The 21,447-nt window shown below is 42.8% G+C and overlaps 1 protein-coding gene across 2 annotated transcripts in view; it reads left to right on the forward strand.

Moving 5' to 3' along the window:
- Positions 1-21,447, forward strand: part of LOC144594266 (coiled-coil domain-containing protein 149-like) — a 93,713-nt gene that overhangs the window by 48,040 nt on the left and 24,226 nt on the right. For both annotated transcript variants that reach the window (XM_078400534.1, XM_078400543.1), the window contains exons 5-8: positions 3,983-4,099; positions 8,973-9,145; positions 14,742-14,814; positions 16,720-16,804. In XM_078400534.1, the coding sequence (XP_078256660.1) occupies positions 3,983-4,099; positions 8,973-9,145; positions 14,742-14,814; positions 16,720-16,804 (448 nt within the window). The remainder of the gene's footprint in view (positions 1-3,982; positions 4,100-8,972; positions 9,146-14,741; positions 14,815-16,719; positions 16,805-21,447) is intronic.

Here is a 21,447-nt window from a genome sequence, read left to right on the forward strand (position 1 = left end):
CTTGTAATAAATGTCCGTCACTAATTTTTCTCCTGTGATGGAGATGGTGAGGTCCAGAAACGGGAGGGAGATGTCAGAGATAGTCCAGGTATATTTAAGGGCAGGATGGAAATTGGAGGTGAAGTGTATAAAGTCAGTGAGTTCTGCATGGGTGCAAGAGGTAGCACCAATGCAGTCGTCGATGTAGCGGAGGTGAAGTGAGCTTGGCCCCTCAGATCAGCATGACTGAATTTCATCCCAGACCAAGAACGGGGTTTGGTAGTTGAGGGGAAAGCCAGATGCTCTGACATCTGACCTCCAGTGTACCCCTGACTCCCTTGCTGCTTTGCGTTGGTGTGGAAGTCATAAACACACTGGCACTAGAAGAAGAGCTTGGGTGCAGTTCAATCCGAAATGGTAGCAATAGTTAAGTAAGTTTCAACTCTTTACCTTATGCCAATTGGTGCCAACTGCCCCAATACACAATTAATGCTCAAGGGCACATTGGAAGGAAACATTTGTAACTTCAAAAAAACTATTTATCACCTAATAAACAAATTTCAGCGATAAGCATTTCCTGTAATTAAAAATGTTAATTGGAGACTGGCTGGAATAGCACGGTTGAATTGAAGACAGGTATTGAGAGAGAACATCATATTTCTTTCTCTTTTACCAGCCTCTTTTACATGAGAAATGACTCCAGTTTTCTATTATTAATGCAAAGAAACCCATGACCTAGAACACATGTCCTTGGGAAAGAAAATCATTTATTTCCAAGTGCCACCTGCATGAAAGGCCAAGACAGTGACGCACTAGTGGGAAATGATGTGGTCATTATTAACACGGGTGGGATGCGTATGTGGGTGGTGGGATCAAGATGCATGGCATATAGAGGGTAGTTTTGTTAATCATTTTCATTTTGGGCTTTTAGTCCTTAGTGCTTATGACTGAAGACGATGTAAACATGATTTGCATTCAAATTCTCATCAGATGAAGAGTCTTGTGTATTGTGTTCCTCTTTTTAGTTACGTTTAGAGATACAGTGCTGAAAAAGGCCCTTCGGCCCACCGAGTCTGTGCCGACCAGCAATCCCCGGAGACTAACACTACCCTACACACACTAGGGACAATTTAGAATTATATCGACAATTAGCCCACAAACCTGTACGTCTTTGGTGTGTGGGAGGAAACCAAAGATCACATAGAAAACCCACGCAGGACATGGGGCGAATGTACAGACAAGCACCAACAGTCGGGATCAAACCCAGGTCTCTGGCTCTGTAAGGCAGCAACTCTGCCACTGTGCCGTCATGCCGCCTAATATATTTTTACTTCTAGTTCTTATATCTGTCTTATGCTGCTCAGAACACGGTACACTAACATCATCCAGGAAATGTTAACTGGAAAGTATTCAAAAATGTCTCTAGACTTGTCCAAGCAACTGAAGTGCAGCTTGACTAATGAAGATGACTTGCTTGATGATGCATCAGGCTGTTAAATGGGTCACATTCAATAGTGGAATTCCCCAACATATCATCAACCACGTTAATTGCCCAACAGTTGTTCTTAAAGGACAGTTCAGACATGAGCAGGTTGGGAATTTGGACCATTACAGTATGAAAATAGTTTAGTTTAGAGATACAGAATGTAAACACGCCCTTCGGTCCACCGAGTCCAAGCTGATCAACGATCCTATACACCAGGGACAATTTATAGAAGCCAATTAACCTACAAACCTGCACATCTTTGGACTGTGCGAGGAAACTGGTGCACTTGAGCACGGGTGTCGGGGGTTATGTGGAGAAGGCAGGAGAATGAGGTTAGCAGGGAGAGGTAGATCAGCCATGTTTGAATGGCAGAGTAACTTGATGGGCCGAATGGCCTAATTCTGCTCCTATAATTTATGAACTTTGAGAAAGCCCACATGGTCACAGGAAGAATGTACAAACTCCGTACAGACAGCACCCGTAGTCAGGATCGAACCTGTAAGGCAGAAACTCTGCCACTGAGCCGCTGTGCTTTGTAGCTCCAAGCAAATCTGACAGAGAACTGGATGAATTTTTGAATGATCTTGGATATGAATGATATGTTTTGAATACTGTTAACAAATGCTCCTGGTTAAACCAGTAGTACGTACATTGTCATGTGGGTACATTTGCTAGGGTCATGCACTGTTGGGAAGTTAGCCAGTGATGGCTCATTCTAGTTAAGGTCACCACATAACTTGCAGTACTGGAAAACAGTCCACTTGTGCATACATTTGGATCTAGCTCAGAAACCATTGAATATCAGAAACATCTCTAATATCAAACTGAAAGATGCCAGAAGCAAAATACTTGAGAGTGGTGATGTCGTCAAATGCCAATTACATCGAGTAGCCATTGGGTCTGAGCAGAAGCATGTTTTCTAAGAAGTCGAACAAGTAAAAGCAACTGTTATTGACGTTGCCTGTATCCATGGCCTCAGCATCTTCAACTGTCTGAGAAACCCGCTAAATAATTGAGACAATGACTATGGTTGCTAAACCTAGATTCACGTCAGCCTTTTTTCAGTCTATAGACTTTAGAGATACAGCGTGGACGCAGGCCCTTCTGCCCACTGAGTCCACTCCAAACATAGTTCGCCCCTTAAATTTACAAAAGCCAATTAACCTACAAACCTGTTATCAGGATTAACCTACAAACCTGTGCATCTTTGGAGTGTGGGAGGAAACCAGAACACCAAGAAAAAACCCCACCCAGTCACAGGGAGAACGTACAAACCTGTTATCAGGATTAAACCCAGGTCTCTGCCGCTGTAAAACAGTGTGCCACCCCTGGGTACAGGGTAGTCATCAGATCTGCCGATGACTACCCATCTCCATGAAACGCTGCCCAATTTTTCCTTTTTTCACTGATGAGATTCCTGAACCTTGGGATGACTGCAGGATTTCCAAATCAGTGTAACATCTGAGGAAAGTAACTTCATTTAATATTGTGATGAAATGCCTTGTTTTCATGGATCAAGTTCTATCATGTCTGAGGTAGAAATGGGTGGACTTGCATTGGGTTTGAATCAGATTTAGCAATTTTATTCACTTAACCCCATATCTTTCCTGCTTATCGAAGAGTGGAGCTGATTAAAATTCCCCAGTCTTTCCATTAGGTGGCACAGTTTATATTCCACTGTACTCCGTATACATTTTATGTAGTGAAGAAGAAAATTGGATTCTATGTTATCATGCTTGATGTATTCAAGAGAGAGTTAGATATAGCTCTTAGGGCTAATGGAATCAAAGAATTTGGGGAGAAAGTAGGAACGGGGTACTGATTTTGGATGATCAGCCATGATCATATTGAATGGCAGTGCTAGCTCGAGGGCCAAATGGCCTACTCCTGCACCTATTTTCTATGTTTCTATCCTAACATACTGGGGAAGTATTGACAAAATGCTAAACCTCTAAATCATTTTTTTAAGAATATTAGTTTAGAAAGTTTGTAAATCAAAATGCAGTTAAAGGACCATTGATCTTTCCAGGTAGTATAAGAAAATAACTGCAGATGCTGGTACAAATTGATTTATTCACAAAATGCTGGAGTAACTCAGCAGGTCAGGCAGCATCTCGGGAGAGAAGGAATGGGTGACGTTTCAGGTCGAGACCCTTCTTCAGACTGATGTCAGGGGGGCGGGACAAAGGAAGGATATAGGTGGAGACAGGAAGATAGAGGGAGATCTGGGAAGGAGGAGGGGAAGGGAGGGACAAAGGAACTATCTAAAGATGGCTTTCCAGGTATTGATATCAAAGGCCAGCAAACATCTTACTGAAAACCCGTATTGCTCAGACTAATATACTCATTGTTTGATAGTGAAGGCCGTTAGTTTATTTTAAATGAACAATTGACTGAAATGCAGACTGTATTCTCCAAAACATTGCACAGCTATGCAATGAAAATTGAGTTGGGCTCATTCACTGATTTTTAAGCAGAGTTTGTGATGATGATTATGTATTTTTCTCTTTCCTTGAGCTCCTAAGAATGACGATTGCAAAACAACGATTAGGTGATGAAGATGTTGGCTCTCGCCATTTCCCTGTACATGAACGTGAGGATCTTGTTCAGCAGTTGGAAAAAACACAGCAACAGGTAATTATTATAATAATTATTCCTGAAGAAGTACCTACTCATGACCATTCAAAGGGATTGTAGAATAAATTAAAAGGAATGTGGAGAATATGAAGAAAGTTGACAAGATGGGTGGGAGCATTGTTTGGCATGAAGGTTGGGGGGAGGGGAGCAACACAGTTGGAAAGTAGGTGGGGCAGAAGGCATGTTGAGGCCCAAGGTGAGAAAATTACCACATATGATTACAGGGACTGAGAAGGAAAACGGAGCACAGGGAGCAAGCATTTATGGAGAAAAGGGACAAAAACATCAGAGTGGGCACCATAAAAGGTTTCTCTGTGAAGAATACTGCTTTTGCTAAGATAAAAAATGGTAAATGTAAGTGGCTCTCTTAAGTTTTTAATTGTTGATTTGGTCTTCTGCCCCCCAAACATTGTGCACCATTGAGTTAATCTATTGCTTGAGCTGAACACCTTCTTACAAATTCAGTCCATGACCAGGACTATTCCCTTCCACCTCTGCAACATTGCCCAGCTCTATCATTACTTCTCCTTCTCCACCATCACACTAAGACCTCCTTCATGACTTTGTCATCACATGACCTGACTGCTCTAATGCTCTCCAAGAAAAGAACCACTTTACGAATTGTAATGCATTAAGAGTGGCACAAATGTCATCTAACCTGTATAAAATTCCATATTCCCATTGCGTATCCAGCTACTGCTTCAATGCTTGTGCGTTATGTTCATGGCTTTAGACTTTACTTTAGAGATACAATGTGGAAACTGGCCCCCTTCGGCCTATCGGGTCTGTGCCGACCAGCGATCACCCTATATACTAACACTATCCTACACGCCACGGACAATGCACAATTTTACCGATGCCAATTAGCCTACAAACCTGTATATCTTTGGAGTATGGGAGGAAACGGGAGCACCTGGAGAAAACCCATGCAGTTTCAGAGTCAACGTACAAATTCCGTACAGTCAGAATCTAAACCAGGTCTCTGGCGCTGTAAAACAGCAGCTCTACAGTTTTGCCACTGTGCCTCACACAGAAGGCTGTGACCTTAGACTTCAGATCCTTACATTGCCTCACAACCTTTTCAAAATAATTTCCTCTGGTTATGTACATGTGGCCATGCAACATTCTAACTATTCTCTTCAGTTTCCTGCTCTCTGCACTCTTTTAAATGTGTTCCTGTTCTTGCTCCCTCCATTAATGCTATCAATCACCTCTTCCAAAACATTTCTTCCACTGTACATTGTCTTTCAATCTGGTTGCCATTGATTATTTGCTACTTTGGAACTCATAAATATTCCTCTTCAGTATTAAATGATTTAAAACATCTTCCTGACCACAAAACCCCAATATTGTGATGTTGTGAACCTAAAGGTCATTATAAACTGACCATTCTTTCCTGTCATTCTATCATTTGATGTTCTCTTTTGCTTTGGCATACCTAATCACTATTGTAATGGCTAACAGGGTGAGGGAGGAATATATTTGGGGGCAATTGATCAGGAGGTAGACACAAAAAGCTGGAGCTACTCAGCTGGACAAGCAGCATCTCTGGAAAGAAGGAATGGGTGACGTTTCGGGTCGAGACCCTTCCTCAGACTGGTTAGGGATAAGGGAAACGAGAGATATATACGGTGATGTGGAGAGATAAAGAACAATGAATGAAAGATATGCAAAAAAGTAATGATGATAAAGGAAACAGACCATTGTAAGATGTTTGTATGGTGAAAATGAGAAGCAAGTGTGACTTGGGTGGGGGAGGGATAAAGAGAGAGGGAACTCCGGGGCTGCCCGAAGTGAGAGAAACCAATATTCATACCACTGGGCTGTAAGCTGCCCAAGCGAAATATGAGGCGCTGTTCCTCCAACCTGCGTTTAACCTCAGTTTGACAATGGAGGAGACCGAGGACAGAAAGGTCTGTGTAGGAATGGGAAGGAGAACTAAAATGTTCAGCAACCGGGAGATCAGGTTGGTTCAGGCCGGCTGAGAGAAGGTGTTCCGTGAAATGATAGTTCAGTCTGCGTTTGGTCCCGCAGATGTATAAGAGTCCACATCTTGAACACAGTAGATGAGTTTGAAGGAGGTGCAAGTGAACCTCTGCCTAACCTGAAAGGACTGTCAGGGTCCCTGGAGAGAGTTGAGGGAGGAGGAATAGCGACGGGGGTTGTATCTGCGGTTGCAGTGGAAGGTACCTGGGGAGGGGGTGGTTTGGGTCGGAAGGGATGAGTTAACCAGGGAGTTGCGGAGTCTCTGCGGAAGGCAGAAAGGGGCGGAGACAGGAAAATGTGGCCAGTGGTGGGATCTCGTTGGAGGTGGCGGAAACCTCGGAGGATTATGTGTTGCATGCGACGGCTGATGGGGTGGGAGATATGAATTAGGGGCTCCGCCTCTGTTGTGAATAGGGGGAGGGGGAGCAAGGGCAGAGCTGCGGGATGCCCAGAAGACACGAGTGAGGGCCTCATCTATGATGGGAAAGAGGAGACGGGAAAAGGGGTGAGGACTTCCCATAGAAAAAGGCATCGAGGCAGAGGCGATGGAAGAAAAGCTCTACGTCGTGGTGGACCCAGAACTCGTTGAGGTGGGGGCAGAGGGGAACGAAGGTGAGGCCTCTGTTGAGGACAGATCATTTCGTATCAGAAAGGGGGAGGTCAGGGGGGATGGTGAAGTCACAACAAGGGTGGGGGCTGGGTTCAGAGGAGGGCCGGGGAGTGGACAAAGGCTGAAGCGAGAGGCCGAGGAGAATGGTGGGTGTTCAGAGAGGAGGGGGGGGCATGAGGATTAGTGCGGGTGGGGTGTGGTCAGGGTAACCTGGTTAAAAGAGGGGGAAGGGGAAGCCCATCACTACTGAGGTTCCCAGTAGGAGGGGGGGAGCAGTAGGACCCAGCAGAGTCAGACCACATGCTGTCGGAGTCTGCATCGTGGAGGTTGTGGGCCCGGTGCTGAGCCTGGAACTCAGGTGAGGCGGCAGCAACATTGGTGGCCCCGGGGAGACAGTGAAGATCAGGAGGTATGGATTGGGGCAGGAGATTACGCTGCAATTAATTGCCTCAGCTATTCTGACTGCACCTCTGAAACCTGCAAAGAAATGTGGAACTGATCACACCATCCTGACTTGAAAATCTATCATTGTTCTTTCATCATGGTGAATCTATATCCTGGAACTCCTGACCCAATGGCACAGTGGTAGAATCTTCACCAGATATACTCGACTGGTTAAGGAAGGCACTTCACAGCCACCTTCTCAAAGGCAGTTAATAATAGGCAATAAGTGTGACACGATAGATAGAGTGGTTAAGAATGCATATGGTACACTTGCCTTCATTGGTCAGGATATCGATTATAAGAGCCAGAATGTAGTAATCAGGGCCGTTTTTACAGCATTATGGGCCTCCTGGGAAAGCAGTGTACTGGGGTCCCTACCGTTACTCTCCCCCACCCCCCTTTCCCTACCAGCCCTCCCCTGTCGTGCCGGCGAAAAGCACTTACCGAAAAACACAGCGATGGACTTAGGGTGCTACATTGTTGCGAAAAGCACTTACAGATCGCTGTGAGAAGCACTTAGTGACCTAAAAATGTTGCGAAAAAAGCACTTATTGAACCTACATTTTTAAAGTAGTATTTATTTATTGCAAGTCACTTAACATACACAGATCAGCATGGGGCCCCTATGCTCGTGGGCCCCCGGGCAAGTGCCCATCAGGCCCATGCGTTAAGACGGCCCTGGTAATAATGCAGATATATAGGACTTTGTTTAGGCCACATTTGGAGTATCGCATGCAGTTGCAGTCACCCCATTACAGGAAGGAAGCATACAACACAGGAGGCCATTCACCCCATCATGTCCATGCTGGCTCCCAACAAAGCAATCCCATCAGTCCCTCGCCCTCTTTATATTGTTGTAATCCTGCAATTTATACCGTCACACGTGCCCATTCCCTTTGATAGATGAAAGCCTAACATAATGGCCAATAACAATGCACCTGGCAATAACCCACATTGTCACAGGAAGAGTCTTTTAGATGGCACTTGAGATTAGGATCAAACCTGGATCCCAGGAACAGGGAGTCAGCACTGCTAAATTAAAAAATATATATATCAATGTGTTGTAGTCACACAGCCGGTCAGTCAGCACCTCTGAAGAACATGGTTAGTTGACGTTTCATGTCGGGATTCCTCTTCACATTGATTGAGGTGAGGCAGGAGAAAACTGGAAGATAGGAGGGGCAGGACAAAACCTGGCGAGTGATAGGTGGGTGCAGGTGTGGTGGTTTTGATGGGCAGATGGTTAGACAAGGGCCAGAGATGAAAAGCCAAAAGATGTGAGATAAGCGTAGAGGAGTTGCAAGTTGTGAAGACCGAGGAAAGAATATAGGTGGAAGCAGAGGAAGAAGGGGATAAATAGGTGTGAATCCAAGTGGGGCACAGGGAAGAGGGAAGGAAGGAACAAAAGTAAAGGAAAAGAAAGGTTATTTGTCGGTTTGTTATCTAAAATTGGTGAAATCAATGTTGATACCATTCGTACTGCTAAATGCTGTTCCATAGTCCCACCCCCATGACTGAGCCACCCACATCGTTGAACTTCTCATTAAAAAGACCAGGATCCCAATAACGTTTCCCAGTTGCACAGTGGTATGACTACATGCATACAAAAACAAACTCACTGGCCGAGAGTGTGATTTTGGTTGAAGGAAGATATTGTAAAATAAAGACAGGAAATTATTAGGTTCAACTTTAAAAATCAATGCGTTTGTTCCAAAATGTCTGCAGTTTAATAAAATGTATATAATTAAACTTTTTGCTGTGTTTTGGGTAATTGGTTTAACTGTGCCTTCAAATATCCAGAAATGTACCAGTAATTTTATTTTGTTACAGGTTGAACAGTTGGATCATGATTATCAGGCAGCAGTGGATGAACTTCAGGATGTTACGGTTGAACGCTCTTTTTACCAGGAGAAATCCGCCCGTTTAAATCAAGAGATTAACCATATTCTTGGAGGACATGAAAACCGTATCATTGATGTTGATGCATTGTGCATGGAGAACAGGTGACCCTGAGTCATTTTTGTTTCGTCTCCTACTTTTGGCAGCTTTAGCAAATGAACAGTTCCTTGTGCCATATCAATCGTTATTGTCAGAGAAGAAAAATATATAATTTATTACACATGCTTGAGATGACTAGAATTTTCCCCATACATGACTTCCTGACATTGCTTCCTCTCCTTAGATTTTGACTGATATTCACACACGGTTGCACAACATCCACTCACTGTAGGCACTTTATTTATTTGTTCATATTGCACCTGTTAGATTGAACTCAGTGGGCTGGATGTAAAACTTGAATATGTAAATTACCATGGGGAAGTTTCATCATGGCATAGAGTGATACAGCATGGAAATAGCCCTATGGCCGAACTTCCACACCGACCAAGGTAGTCCATATAAGCTCGCCCATTTGTCTGCATTTCACCCATATCCCTCTAAACCTTTCCAATCCATGTATCTGTCAAAATATCTCTTAAATGTTGTTATTGTTACTGCCTCAACTCCTTCCTCTGGGAGCTTGTTCCATTTACTCACCACCCTCTGTGTGAAAAAAATTACCCCTCAAGTTTCCATTAAATCTTTTCCCTCTCTCCTTAAACCTATGCCCTCTCATTCTCAATTCTCGTACCAATAGACAATAGACAATAGGTGCAGGAGTAGGCCATTCGGCCCTTCGAGCCAGCACTGCCATTCAATGTGATCATGGCTGATCATTCTCAATCAGTACCCCGTTCCTGCTTTCTCCCCATACCCCCTGACTCCGCTATCCTTAAGAGCTCTATCTAACTCTCTCTTGAATGTATTCAGAGAATTGGCCTCCACTGCCCTCTGAGGCAGAGAATTCCACAGATTCACAACTCTCTGACTAAAAAAGTTTTTTCCTCATCTCTGTTCTAAATGGCCTACCCCTTATTCTTAAACTGTGGCCCCTGGTTCTGGACTCCCCCAACATTGGGAACATGTTTCCTGCCTCTAACATGTCCAACCCCTTAATAATCTTATACGTTTCGATAAGATCCCCTCTCATCCTTCTAAATTCCAGTGTATACAAACCTAGTCGCTCCAGTCTTTCAACATATGACAGTCCCGCCATTCCGGGAATTAACCTAGTAAACCTACGCTGCACGCCCTCAATGGCAAGAATATCCTTCCTCAAATTTGGAGACCAAAACTGCACACAGTACTCCAGGTGCTGGTGATAAAGTACCCTGTGATAAAGACTCTACACATTCACCCTATCTATTCCTCTCCTGAATTTAAACACCTCTGTAAGATCACTTCTCAACCTTCTGCACTCCAATGAATAAAGTCCTAAACTACCCATCCTTTCCCCCTAGCTTAGGCCTCGAGTCCTGGCAATGTCCCGTAAATCTTTCTGCACCCTCTCCAACTTAATGGCATCTTTCCTTCATCAGGGTGACCAAAACTGAAAACAATTGTCCAAACGCCTTCCACATTGCGGACGTCCCTTTGCCCACAATCAACCTACTCTAATCAACTTTTGCTTATTACAATCCAATACCATCAAATTTGGCCTTTCCCCAATTTTGAACTTTAACTTGTGGACCAGCGTTCCCGTTTTACCTAACTATTTTAAAGCTCATAGAACTGTGGCCGCTGGTCCCAAAACTCAGTCAACTCATTCCCTGGCCAATTCCTTAAGAGTGGGTCATGCTCTGCTCTCTCCTATGCAGGGCACTCTTTATATTGCTGTGGAAAGTTTTCTGCACACACCTGACAAATTACTCCCCATCAAGGCCGTTAGCACTATGGGAGATCAAAACTATATTAGAAAATTTTAAATATTTCCCCATAGTCAGTCTTGCAGCTGTTTGCAACCTCACTGCACATTGTGTGTAGGAAGGAACTTCAGAAGCTGGTTTAAACCGAAGACAGTCAAAATGCTGGAGTTACTCAGCGGGACAAGCACCACCTCTGGATGGAAGGAATGGGTGACGTTTTGGGTTGAGACTCTTCTTCAGAAGACTCAATGCACATTTGTTCCTCTAATTCCTGTTGGCTATTTGGGGGCATATAGCACTATTCCAACAAGGTGATCATCCCCTTTTTATTTCTCAACTCCACCCATTTAACCTCACTGGACAATCCTTCAGTAATGTCATCTTGGACGACTGTGGTGATGTTCTCCTTAACCAATAAAGCACTTCTCCTCCTCTCTTACCCCCATATCTATCTCACCTATAGCACCTGTATCCTGGAACATTAGGCTGCCAGTCCATTTCTTCCCTTAGCCAGGTTTCTGTAATGGCTATAACGTCCCATTAGCACATGCCTATCCATGCCCTGAGGTCATCTGCCATACCTGTCAGGCCATATGCATTAAAATAAATGCAGTTTAATCCAACAGTCCTTCTTCGCAACCTGCCATGCTCCTGTCTGTCTTGTCTACTGAACTTGTTGTCATTGACTTCTTTATTGTCTTTCTGCCTCTCACATTCCTAGGTATTGCTTTGAACCCTGTCCCCCTGCCAATCTAGTTTAAACCGTCCCAGGTAGTACAAGCAAACATATCCACCAGGATATTGGTCCCCCTTTGGTTCAGGTGCAATCTGTCTCTCTTTCACAGGTCACCTCTGCCCCAGAAGAGATCCCAAAAATATGAATCTGTGCCCCTTCCACCAATTCCTCAGCCACGCACTCACCTGTCCTACCTTCCTTTTCCTAACCTCACTAGCACGTGGCAACAGAATTAATTTGGAGATTACTAACCTTGAGGTCCTTCTTTTTAATCTTTTGCCTAATTCCCTGCATTCACTTTGTGGGAACTCATCCATTTTCCTACCCATGTCTTTTATGCCAGTGTGCATATTGACTTCCTGGTATCACAAAATGCTGGAGTAACTCAGCAGGTCAGCCAGCATCTGGGAGAGAGGAAATGGGTGACGTTTCGGGTCGAGACCCTTCTTCAGACTGACTTCTTGCTGCTCTCTCTGCCCCTTGAGAATGCTCTGCAGCTGCTCCGAGATATCCTGGACCCTGCAACCAGAAAGCTAACACACCATCCTGGAGCCCTCAACAAATTTACCAAGTATTCATACTTTCCAGTGTAAATCACTGGCTATTGATGAGGATTGTTAAATTAGCTGTTTCATATTTCTCTTCAGGATATTTGAATCGCTGAACTTGCTTTACTGAGCAACAATCCGGTTAGCCCAGATCATTGATTAACCCTTGTCGCTCAATCAAGCCATCTCCATTTAGAGGCATTTTCAAATATTATCTCCCCCTGGTCAAAAATGAAATGCAAGTCACGTAGTCTTCTGAAAATTATCAGATCCCATTCTGCGCTGTAATTGTATCCATCCAAAAAGGTATCAAGACAGAACCAGTCACTGTGTAAAATACTCAGTGGGGAACAAAGAAACATTAATTCATTTAGACTTTAGAGATACAAGCCCTTCGGCCATCGAGTCCACGTCGACCAGCGATCATCCCATACACTACCACAAACCTACACACTAGGGACAATTTACAATTTTTAGTGAAGCCAATTAACCTGCAAACCTGTATGTCTTGAGAATGTGGGAGGAAACCAGAGCACCCGAAGAAAACCCACACGGTCAAGGGGAGAGCGTACAAACTCCGTACAGACCACACCCATAGTCAGGATCGAACCCGGTCCCTGGCACTGTAAGGGAGCAACTCTACCACTGCGCCACTGTGCCGTCCATTTGTGAGAAAGATGCTGGGTGTTACTCACTCACAGAGAATATTCTTTGTTCCAAATGTTCACATTGAAGATCCTTCTAAATATACTGCAGAAAAATTAGACTGACCGTCTAATCTTCAGCTGTGACTGTGCATGCAATGAAACATCTGAAATTTATGTCCAACCTTCTACTGATTTACATTTATCCCTGGTGTTCTGATTTTGGCATAAAATTCGAGCAAATAAACAAAATGTAAATTCCATCAGGAGCAAATTGCTACTTGCAGGTCTCTGACATATTCTGTCAGCAGCAGTTAACGTTGAAATTTAAATCTGCATAACTTTAAATAAAGGTAATTTAACGTTTATGTCCCAATAGACTAAATATTGTACAATTACAAAATGTGGGTAAAACCCTGCCGACTTATAACCATAACTAAATTTGAATTATCAATGGAAAATTTATTTTGGCAATGGCACCAAAGGAAGTTGTGCTAGTTAATTACCATATTATCATTACTTGATCATGGTATTTTCTACCAATGTTAGTAGACCATTTTAGCACAAATTTATATTTTAAATGGTTATCTATAATCTTGGATTCTCTTTTTACTGTAGAGATAAATGCAAATTATTGAGTAGTTGGACTTAAACTCCCTTTGTGCACACTGACACAACTAAAGATTAGAGGATCCAGTGTTTCTGCAACACATCAAAAAGAATTCATCAAGAGGAAATGTGGAACTCAGAATATATTTGAAACTTTCCCCAAGAACCTCATAGTACCAATTACTGAAAGAAGGTGGCATTCACTGATTGTCAGTATCTTTCTCTTATGTTCCAGACCTTCCATTTCACGAACGATTTTGCATTTGCACCTCAGAGAAAGGACTAGAGTCCTATTTTTAAACATAATTTTTAAATCCTGAATTATTTTCTTTCTGCTCAAAAGGTCACATCTCACAATAAAACTTTCTTTTGACAGGCTCATTCCCACTAGAATACTTCAGCCAGGGAGCGATGTATTGTAAGAGTATAAATGGAATACTTAAATAACAAATGTGTGAATTTCCTGAGATGGGTGCAGTTTACACCCATTTAATTTTGAGCAGAATTAATTCTAGCATGAATTAAACAATGTTAGTTTCACCTGATTTTGATTCAGAGATAACATCACTATGATAATTGCAGAGCCTGAACCTCCATTGTGGGTTAAATGTAGTCCATTTAGCCCCAAATCAGAAAGGTTTTAGAGCTCTCTTGGGTTTTTTCCCCCCCATTTTGAAGATCCTGCTCAAGTTCCCTTTCTATCCACATGTCTCGCTGTGACATACCTTGCTTGTGGGCCAGGAGATCTGCTTCTTCTTGAAGAACAATCTCGTTCATAGCTTTGTCTTTGAAATAGATGGATCAAGTCCATTGGTCTGTCCATGTGGTAAACATTATCCATGGCTATGTCTCTGAGTTAAATCTCCCCTATAGATGTGTCTGGGGGTTAGATCTTATTCACAGACATCTAATAGACCTTATTTCCAGTTCTGTCCCTATGACAGCTCGAGTCTCTGAGAAAGATCTTGCCTTCACTTCTACAATGTCTGTATATCAGGCTCAGGTATGGAGGATGTTATGATGATAAAGCAATTGAAAGTAAAATCCTCTGTTCATACTGAATGAAACTTAGAATATCAGTGCAAGAGATTGAAATATTTGAAAAAAACCAAGTAAGATTGGTATCGCTTAATTCTGATGAGAGATGAATTCACATGTGATTGATGAATTGCAAAAGCAAGGTTACATGTTGGCAGCATAAACCTCAGTAAAATGTCCTCCTGACAGCAGTCTTCAAGCTTGGTTAGGAAACTAACTAGTCTGCTTTGATATAAAGGAGCAAAGAAGCAACGTGTTCTTATTTTTTTGTCCGTGTCCAGGTATCTGCATGAACATTTGAAGCAGATCCAGGAAGAAGTTAATATCCTTAAGACTAACATTTCTAAATACAAGGTATTGTTGGGGATTACTGATTAAGGTATTAGTTAAATCTTTTACTATCACATTTGGAGAAAGTAACAACCAATAAGATTCGTCATCAAGTCAAGCTTTTATCTGTTTTGTTTTATTGCTCTTTCATCGCGGTATTAACTTTGTCCCTAGTTATTAAGGTTCATGTGCATTGAATGATTACCTTGACCACAGAGATCATTACCTCTACACTAATCCCACCCTCCCCAGGTACTTTCCCAGGCAACCGCAGGAGATGCAACACCTGTCCTTTTACCTCCCCCCTCGACTCCATCCAAGGACTCAAACAGTCTTTCCAGGTGAAGCAGAGGTTCACCTGCACCTCCTCCAACCTCATCTATTGTATCCGCTGCTCCAGATGTCAACTTCTCTACATCAGCGAGACCAAACGCAGGCTCGGCGATCGTTTTGCTCAACACCTTCGCTCAGTCCGTCTTAACCAACCTGTTCTCCCGGTGGCTCAGCACTTCAACTCCCCCTCCCACTCCCAGTCTGACCTTTCTGTCATGGGCCTCCTCCATTGTCATAGTGAGGCCCAGCACAAATTGGAGGAACAGCATCTCATATTTTGCTTGGGCAGTTTACACCCCAGCGCTATGAACATTGACTTCTCTAACTTTAGATAGTTGCTCTGTCCCTCTCTTTCCCCTCCCCTTCCCAGTTATCACACTGTTTTCCTGTCCCCTACTACATCCTATCTTTGTCCCGCCCCCTCCCCAGACATCAGTCTGAAGAAGGGTCTCGACCCGAAACGTTATCCACTCCTTCTCTCCTGAGATGCTGCCTGACCCGCTGAGTTACTCCAGCATTCTATGTCTACCTTCGATTTGAACCAGCATCTGCAGTTATTTTCCTACACAAAACCCTCATGTCACCTTGTAAACATGTGTAATATCATGGTGTATGTTCATCTAGAATATGGGACAAAATTAGAATCATTAAAAAATGCATATTTGTGGCACACAAATCAAGTATCTTGTCATCACCCCAGATTTTCATCTCAAATCTTGCTGTATAATTTACATTGGTGGGTCTCCATGGCTTTAAGGCCTGATTTATAAAGATGTGCCCAAAATTCCATATGTTACTCTCACCAGAGCCCACTCAGTGTTTTTGTATAAAGTTGTCATAATTATTTTTCAGTAATATTATCAGTCCCATTTGTGAAGCTATAGACAATTTTCTATGGCCTTATTTACCTGCAGTCAGATTTTCCAGCATGTGTTTGTATTCCTGAAGGTCAACTAATGTTTTCTACAAATTGAGCAATACTACTTCATTCAACTTTCATGTTCCTTTTTGTAAAACCAAAATGCTCGGTGTTTCAGATCGATAACCTTTTATCGGAGATTTTCTGGTGGAAAGGTCATCGTGCTGAAGCATCCGGTCTGTTTTGCTCTCCACAAATGATGCATGCCCTGCTGAATATTTACAGCAGTTTCTGATTTTATTACAAATCAACTTCTTCCTTGGCTGAATGGCTGAATATATTTTTCTTATTTCCTAGTATGATTTCAGATTTCCTGTATCTGTCTTTTTATTGCGTTTAGAAATTGACCTGTCCTTGGTTACCCAATAATATAAAAGTACATTTATGGAATCATAGGGTAACCCAGCAGCTGTGCTAACAGTGAATTAGCATGCCTCATTGAGAACGCTTTTTTCGATTTATCCATTATTCAAATCTATTTTGCAGATTGCTAAGTCTTTCCAACTCTGAATGTAATTTGAGTTTATAATGGTGATTAAGAATCAGAATGAACTCTTGATTAACTAACATCTCACCTGTATTATTCATTTAATGGTGTCATCTGTGAATTGTGATTGGATGCAACTATTAAAAGAAATGATTTCTTCACAGCATTTTCTAATTTCTCTTTCACGTAGAATGCTCTTGAACGTAAAAAGAACCCAAAGTCCAGTGGAAGAAGCAGCAGTAGTGCCCTTACGGGGGTTCTTTCTGCCAAGCAAGGTGAGGCATGTCCAAAGTGGTGAAATTAGCTAAGGGGAAATTTGAACCATTGTCAATCATTACTTAAGATAAAGGAGAGCAGCTTAGAAACAAGCTACGCAGCATGCAATAACACTTGCCCAATCCTTCTGGTTTTGACCCGACTTCCTGAGAAAAACTATCCTTGCAGCTGATAACATCTACTTTGAGGATGTTGTATAGGGACTTCCTGGATCCACTCCCACGACACAAAGTTATTTATTTTCCCACAAAACCATTAATTGAATGAATCAGCAGAGGCAGAGAAACATGAAGAAACAAGGAACTGCAGATGCTGGTTCATTCACAAAAGAACACAAAGGACTGGAGTAACTCAGCAGATCAGGCAGTATCTGGAGAACATGGATAGGTGACATGATGTTTCGGGTCCAGCTTTACAATGTGCAACTTCTTCAACCCTGTCTCACACCTTCTGCTTTTATCTTTAACCTTCGTGCCACCATCTGCCTAAACAAAAACCCACGCTTCTGTCAACCTATTACCTTCCACACTTTGTCCTACCTCTACTCTCTTCTAGCTTTCTTCTTCACCAAGGGTCTCAACCCGAAACGTCACATCACCTATCCATTTCCCCAGAAATGCTACCTGACTTGCTGCGTTACTCCAGCCCATTGTGTCCCAGCAGGAGCAGGGTCCAGTTAGCTTTCCCACTCAATTACATTGAATCTGAAAAGGTAAATTCAATACAACCTAGCATCACTCAGTGGAAGTAACTATTTATGCTTAAAAATGCATCTTTGTTCCATGTTGCTCCTAAAGTAAATATAGTCCCATTTTGTATTCTCTTTCATAATGCATTGAATAGTTATGATGTGATGCCCTGTTGCTATTTGATCATTGCTTGTGAATGTTGAATATCATACTCAGATCGTTGTTACAGCAAAATGTTACTCAGTCCGCATCCAGGCATTTACAAAGTGCAGATCTAAGCTGCGTTGTAAGATAGTGATCAGGAGCCAGGACTTGGATGAATTCCTCCCCAACCCTGATAACTAACTCAGGAGCTCAGAGAACTAATTATAGTCTTCATTTCAATGAGCCGACAGCACTAGGGATCAAATTTTGACTTGTCAGATTATATTGTTCAGCATTTCACTGGATAAATGTGCTGAACCATTGATAAAGCTTAACTCCATATGTTATTCACTCTGTTGGCCATAAATGTCATCGTCTTTGAAATGTTGATGACAGCTCTATTTTTGAGATCAGATCTGAGCTTCCTCAATGATCTCACATTCCCCAATCGTTAGAAACCTGTTTAGAATTTACAAGAAAAAACAAAAGTTGTCGATCTGTTCCAATGGCACTTTGACAATGAAATTATCTTTCATATCCATTCACAACTCCCTGCCCCCCCCCCCCTCCACTCCTCTGTCACTCCACTCCACTTTATTCCTTGGAATGTAGGAAAATTATCGGTAATCTTATAGAGATGGACAAAATCATGAGAGGATCAGATTGGGTAAGAGCACAGAGTCTTTTGCCCAGATTAGGGAAATGAGAACCAGAGGACATAGGTATAAGGTGAGGGGGGGGGGGGGGGGGGGGGGTGTGGAACGAGCTGCCAGAGGAGGTAGGTGAGGAAGGTACTATTGTAACATTTAAGAAACATTTGGACAGATACATCGATTGGATGGGTTTAGAGTGACATGGACCGAACGCAGGCAGGTAGGACTAATGTAGATGGGGCATGTTGGCCGGTGTGGGCAAGTTGGGCCGAAGGGCCTGTTTCCATGCTGTATCACTCTATGACTCCATGAGGTGTGATGTTTGAACCCAACACCTAAAGGGATTTACAGCGATAAAAGACAAAATCCACAACTACAGGGGACAGCTGCTGCTGAATGAATGGATGTTGCATCAATGGGAGGGTTTAGGATAGTCCTCTGAAGGCATTAATGAGATCCAGAGGGGCTGCCAAAGACTTGTGCCTGTTCTTTGTGTAAGTAGTCCTGAGGGAACCTCTGGGAATGACAACATTGGCACCCTGGCATGCGGTTGTTGGGTGGTGTGGGCACTGGGAGGGGTGCAGAGTGAGGGAGGGGTGTCACTGTGATTAAATGACTGCAATGTATTCATGTCGGCACACTCACTCTGTCTGGAGGCTGATGGTAAATTAGCGAAGTCTCGGTTGAGTGTGGGGTTTGATGAATCCATATTCCACCGATATCAGGTATTGATGGGGCCAACAAACAATGGATACACAAGAGACCAGATGCCAGAATCTTGAGCTGAAAATAGTGCGGGTTGAACTCAGTGCATCAGGCAGCATCTGTGGAGGGTGATCATGAAATGATGTTTCGGGTCAGGACCTTTCTCAGACTGATTAAAACTTCAGACTGATAAGGGTCCTGACTTGAAACACCATCTGTCCACATGCTGGCTGATTTGCTGAGTTCCGTCAGCACTTTGTTTTTTGGGCAAACAATCAAACTGCATTTTTGGTCCATTTAGTGAGGGCAAAGAATGCAGTTTGATAGTTGCCCCCTTCCAGATGATTTGGATTAGTAAAACATGGATGTCCAAAGAGGTTGAAAATCCTCACGCAGATGGAATTTGTTTTGTTGCACTAGTATTGTTGCCATTTAGGGTAATATTGTTCCAGAGAAAAATGTGCTTGGAGAATGAAATTCCAGTCAAGAAATGGGAAGACAAAATTCCCAAAGGGACTGAGACATCTAATAAATGTGGGGAAATAGGTCCAGAGTGGGTTAATCATGGGCGGCACGGTGGCGCAGCGGTAGAGTTGCTGCCTTACGGTGCGAATGCAGCTTCTGAGACGCAGGTTCGATCCTGACTACGGGCGCCGTCTGTACGGAGTTTGTACGTTCTCCCCGTGACATGCGTGGGTTTTCTCCGAGACCTTCGGTTTCCTCCCACACTCCAAAGACGTACAGGTATGTAGGTTAATTGGCTGGGCAAATGTAAAAATTGTCCCTAGTGTGTGTAGGATAGTGTTAATGTGCGGGGATCGCTGGGCGTGGCGGACCCGGTGGTCCAAAGGGCCTGTTTCCGCGCTGTATCTCTAAATCTAAAAAAAAATCTGAATTTCAACAGGTAAATGTTACTGTTTTTATTCTTGTGAATACATGTTTCTATCCTGCATCTGAAATATTATGTCATTTTCTGCATCCGGCTTGGTAAAGAGGGTTGTGTATCTCAGTAATTGGATCCAGTTGAGATGAGAGTTTAATTGGCTTTGGGAGTGTTGATTGGCACAGTCCCGTCTTCCCAATAACTTGAGTATCTGCCCTTTGTGATTTGTGTGAAATCCATTATCGTGATAATAATTGCATGAAAATTAGATATTGTGCTGTTTAATGCAAGCAGCTAATAGAAACAAGTTGTGCTTAAGAGCCATCAGTAAAGATGTCAGATGAGTTACTCCAGCATTTTGTGTCTATCTTCGATTTAAACCAGCATCTGCAGTTCTTTCCTCGCTGAGTTACTTCAGCTTTTTGTGTCTATCTTCGATTTAAACCAACATCTGCAGTTCCTTCCTACACTGAGTTACTCCAGCTTTTTGTGTCTATCTTCAGTAAAGATTATTTTGGTTGGTCTGTCGACAGTGTTTAGTGACCAAAAAACAACTGAAATAAGTTTGTAATTAAAAGAAGGTTTGAAGGTCTTATAATAGGATAGAATGACCATGGAGTCGTTTTCTGAAAAAAATGCTGGTATCTGTATTGAATATTGTTAAGTCATACTGTGATTCTTCTAAAAGTGTGTCATATACTTTATAAGCCATAAGAGAACTGAGTACTGGAACATAAAAGTTTACCCTGATTGCTATTTGGTGACCCTGGTGAATTTTGCTTGAAAGTTATAGCCTACTTCTCTTCCACTCATCCAGGTTCATTAGAATTGTCTATACTTTTTTGTTCAATTACCCAGCAGCTGAAAAGCCCCTGTCCTGACATTTGCTCCTTACGAAAGCTTTTTAATGAAAGGCTATTGGAATCCAAGCAAATGTCTAATTGCATCATTTGCCACTGCATTGGAAGGAAGGAAAATTGGAAATTTTAGTGCATGTGATGAAGGAGAAATCTATGTATTCGAAAAATTTGAGGCACAGCAATAGTTCTGTAATGTTTTTATATTAACATAGAGCAGGTCCTTCGGCCTACAATGTTTGTGCTGGACATGAAGCCAAGATAAACTAATCTCATCTCCCTGTACATTCTCCATATCCCACCATTCCCTGCATATCCACATGCTGACCTTAAAGCCTCTTAAACAACGTGAATTTATCTGCGTCTGCCACTGCTCGTGGCAACACCTGGGAGAGTCTTGGACGAGAGGTCATAGCCTCAGAATTAAAGGACGTTCCTTTAGGAAGGAGATGAGGGGGAATTTCTTTAGTCAGAGGGTGGTGAACCTGTGGAATTCTTTGCTACAGAAGACTGTGGAGGCCGTCAATGGATATTTTTAAGGCAGAGATAGATAAATTCTTGATTAGTGCGGCTGTCAGGGGTAATGGGGAGAAGACAGATGAATGGGGTTAGGAGGGATAGATAGATCAGCCATGATTGAATGGTGGAGTAGACTTGATGGGCCAAATAGCATAATTCTGTTCCTGTCACTTATGACCTTATGACATCCCA

This window comes from Rhinoraja longicauda, chromosome 1 (assembly GCF_053455715.1).
Source record: "Rhinoraja longicauda isolate Sanriku21f chromosome 1, sRhiLon1.1, whole genome shotgun sequence".
Lineage (NCBI taxonomy): Eukaryota > Metazoa > Chordata > Chondrichthyes > Rajiformes > Arhynchobatidae > Rhinoraja > Rhinoraja longicauda.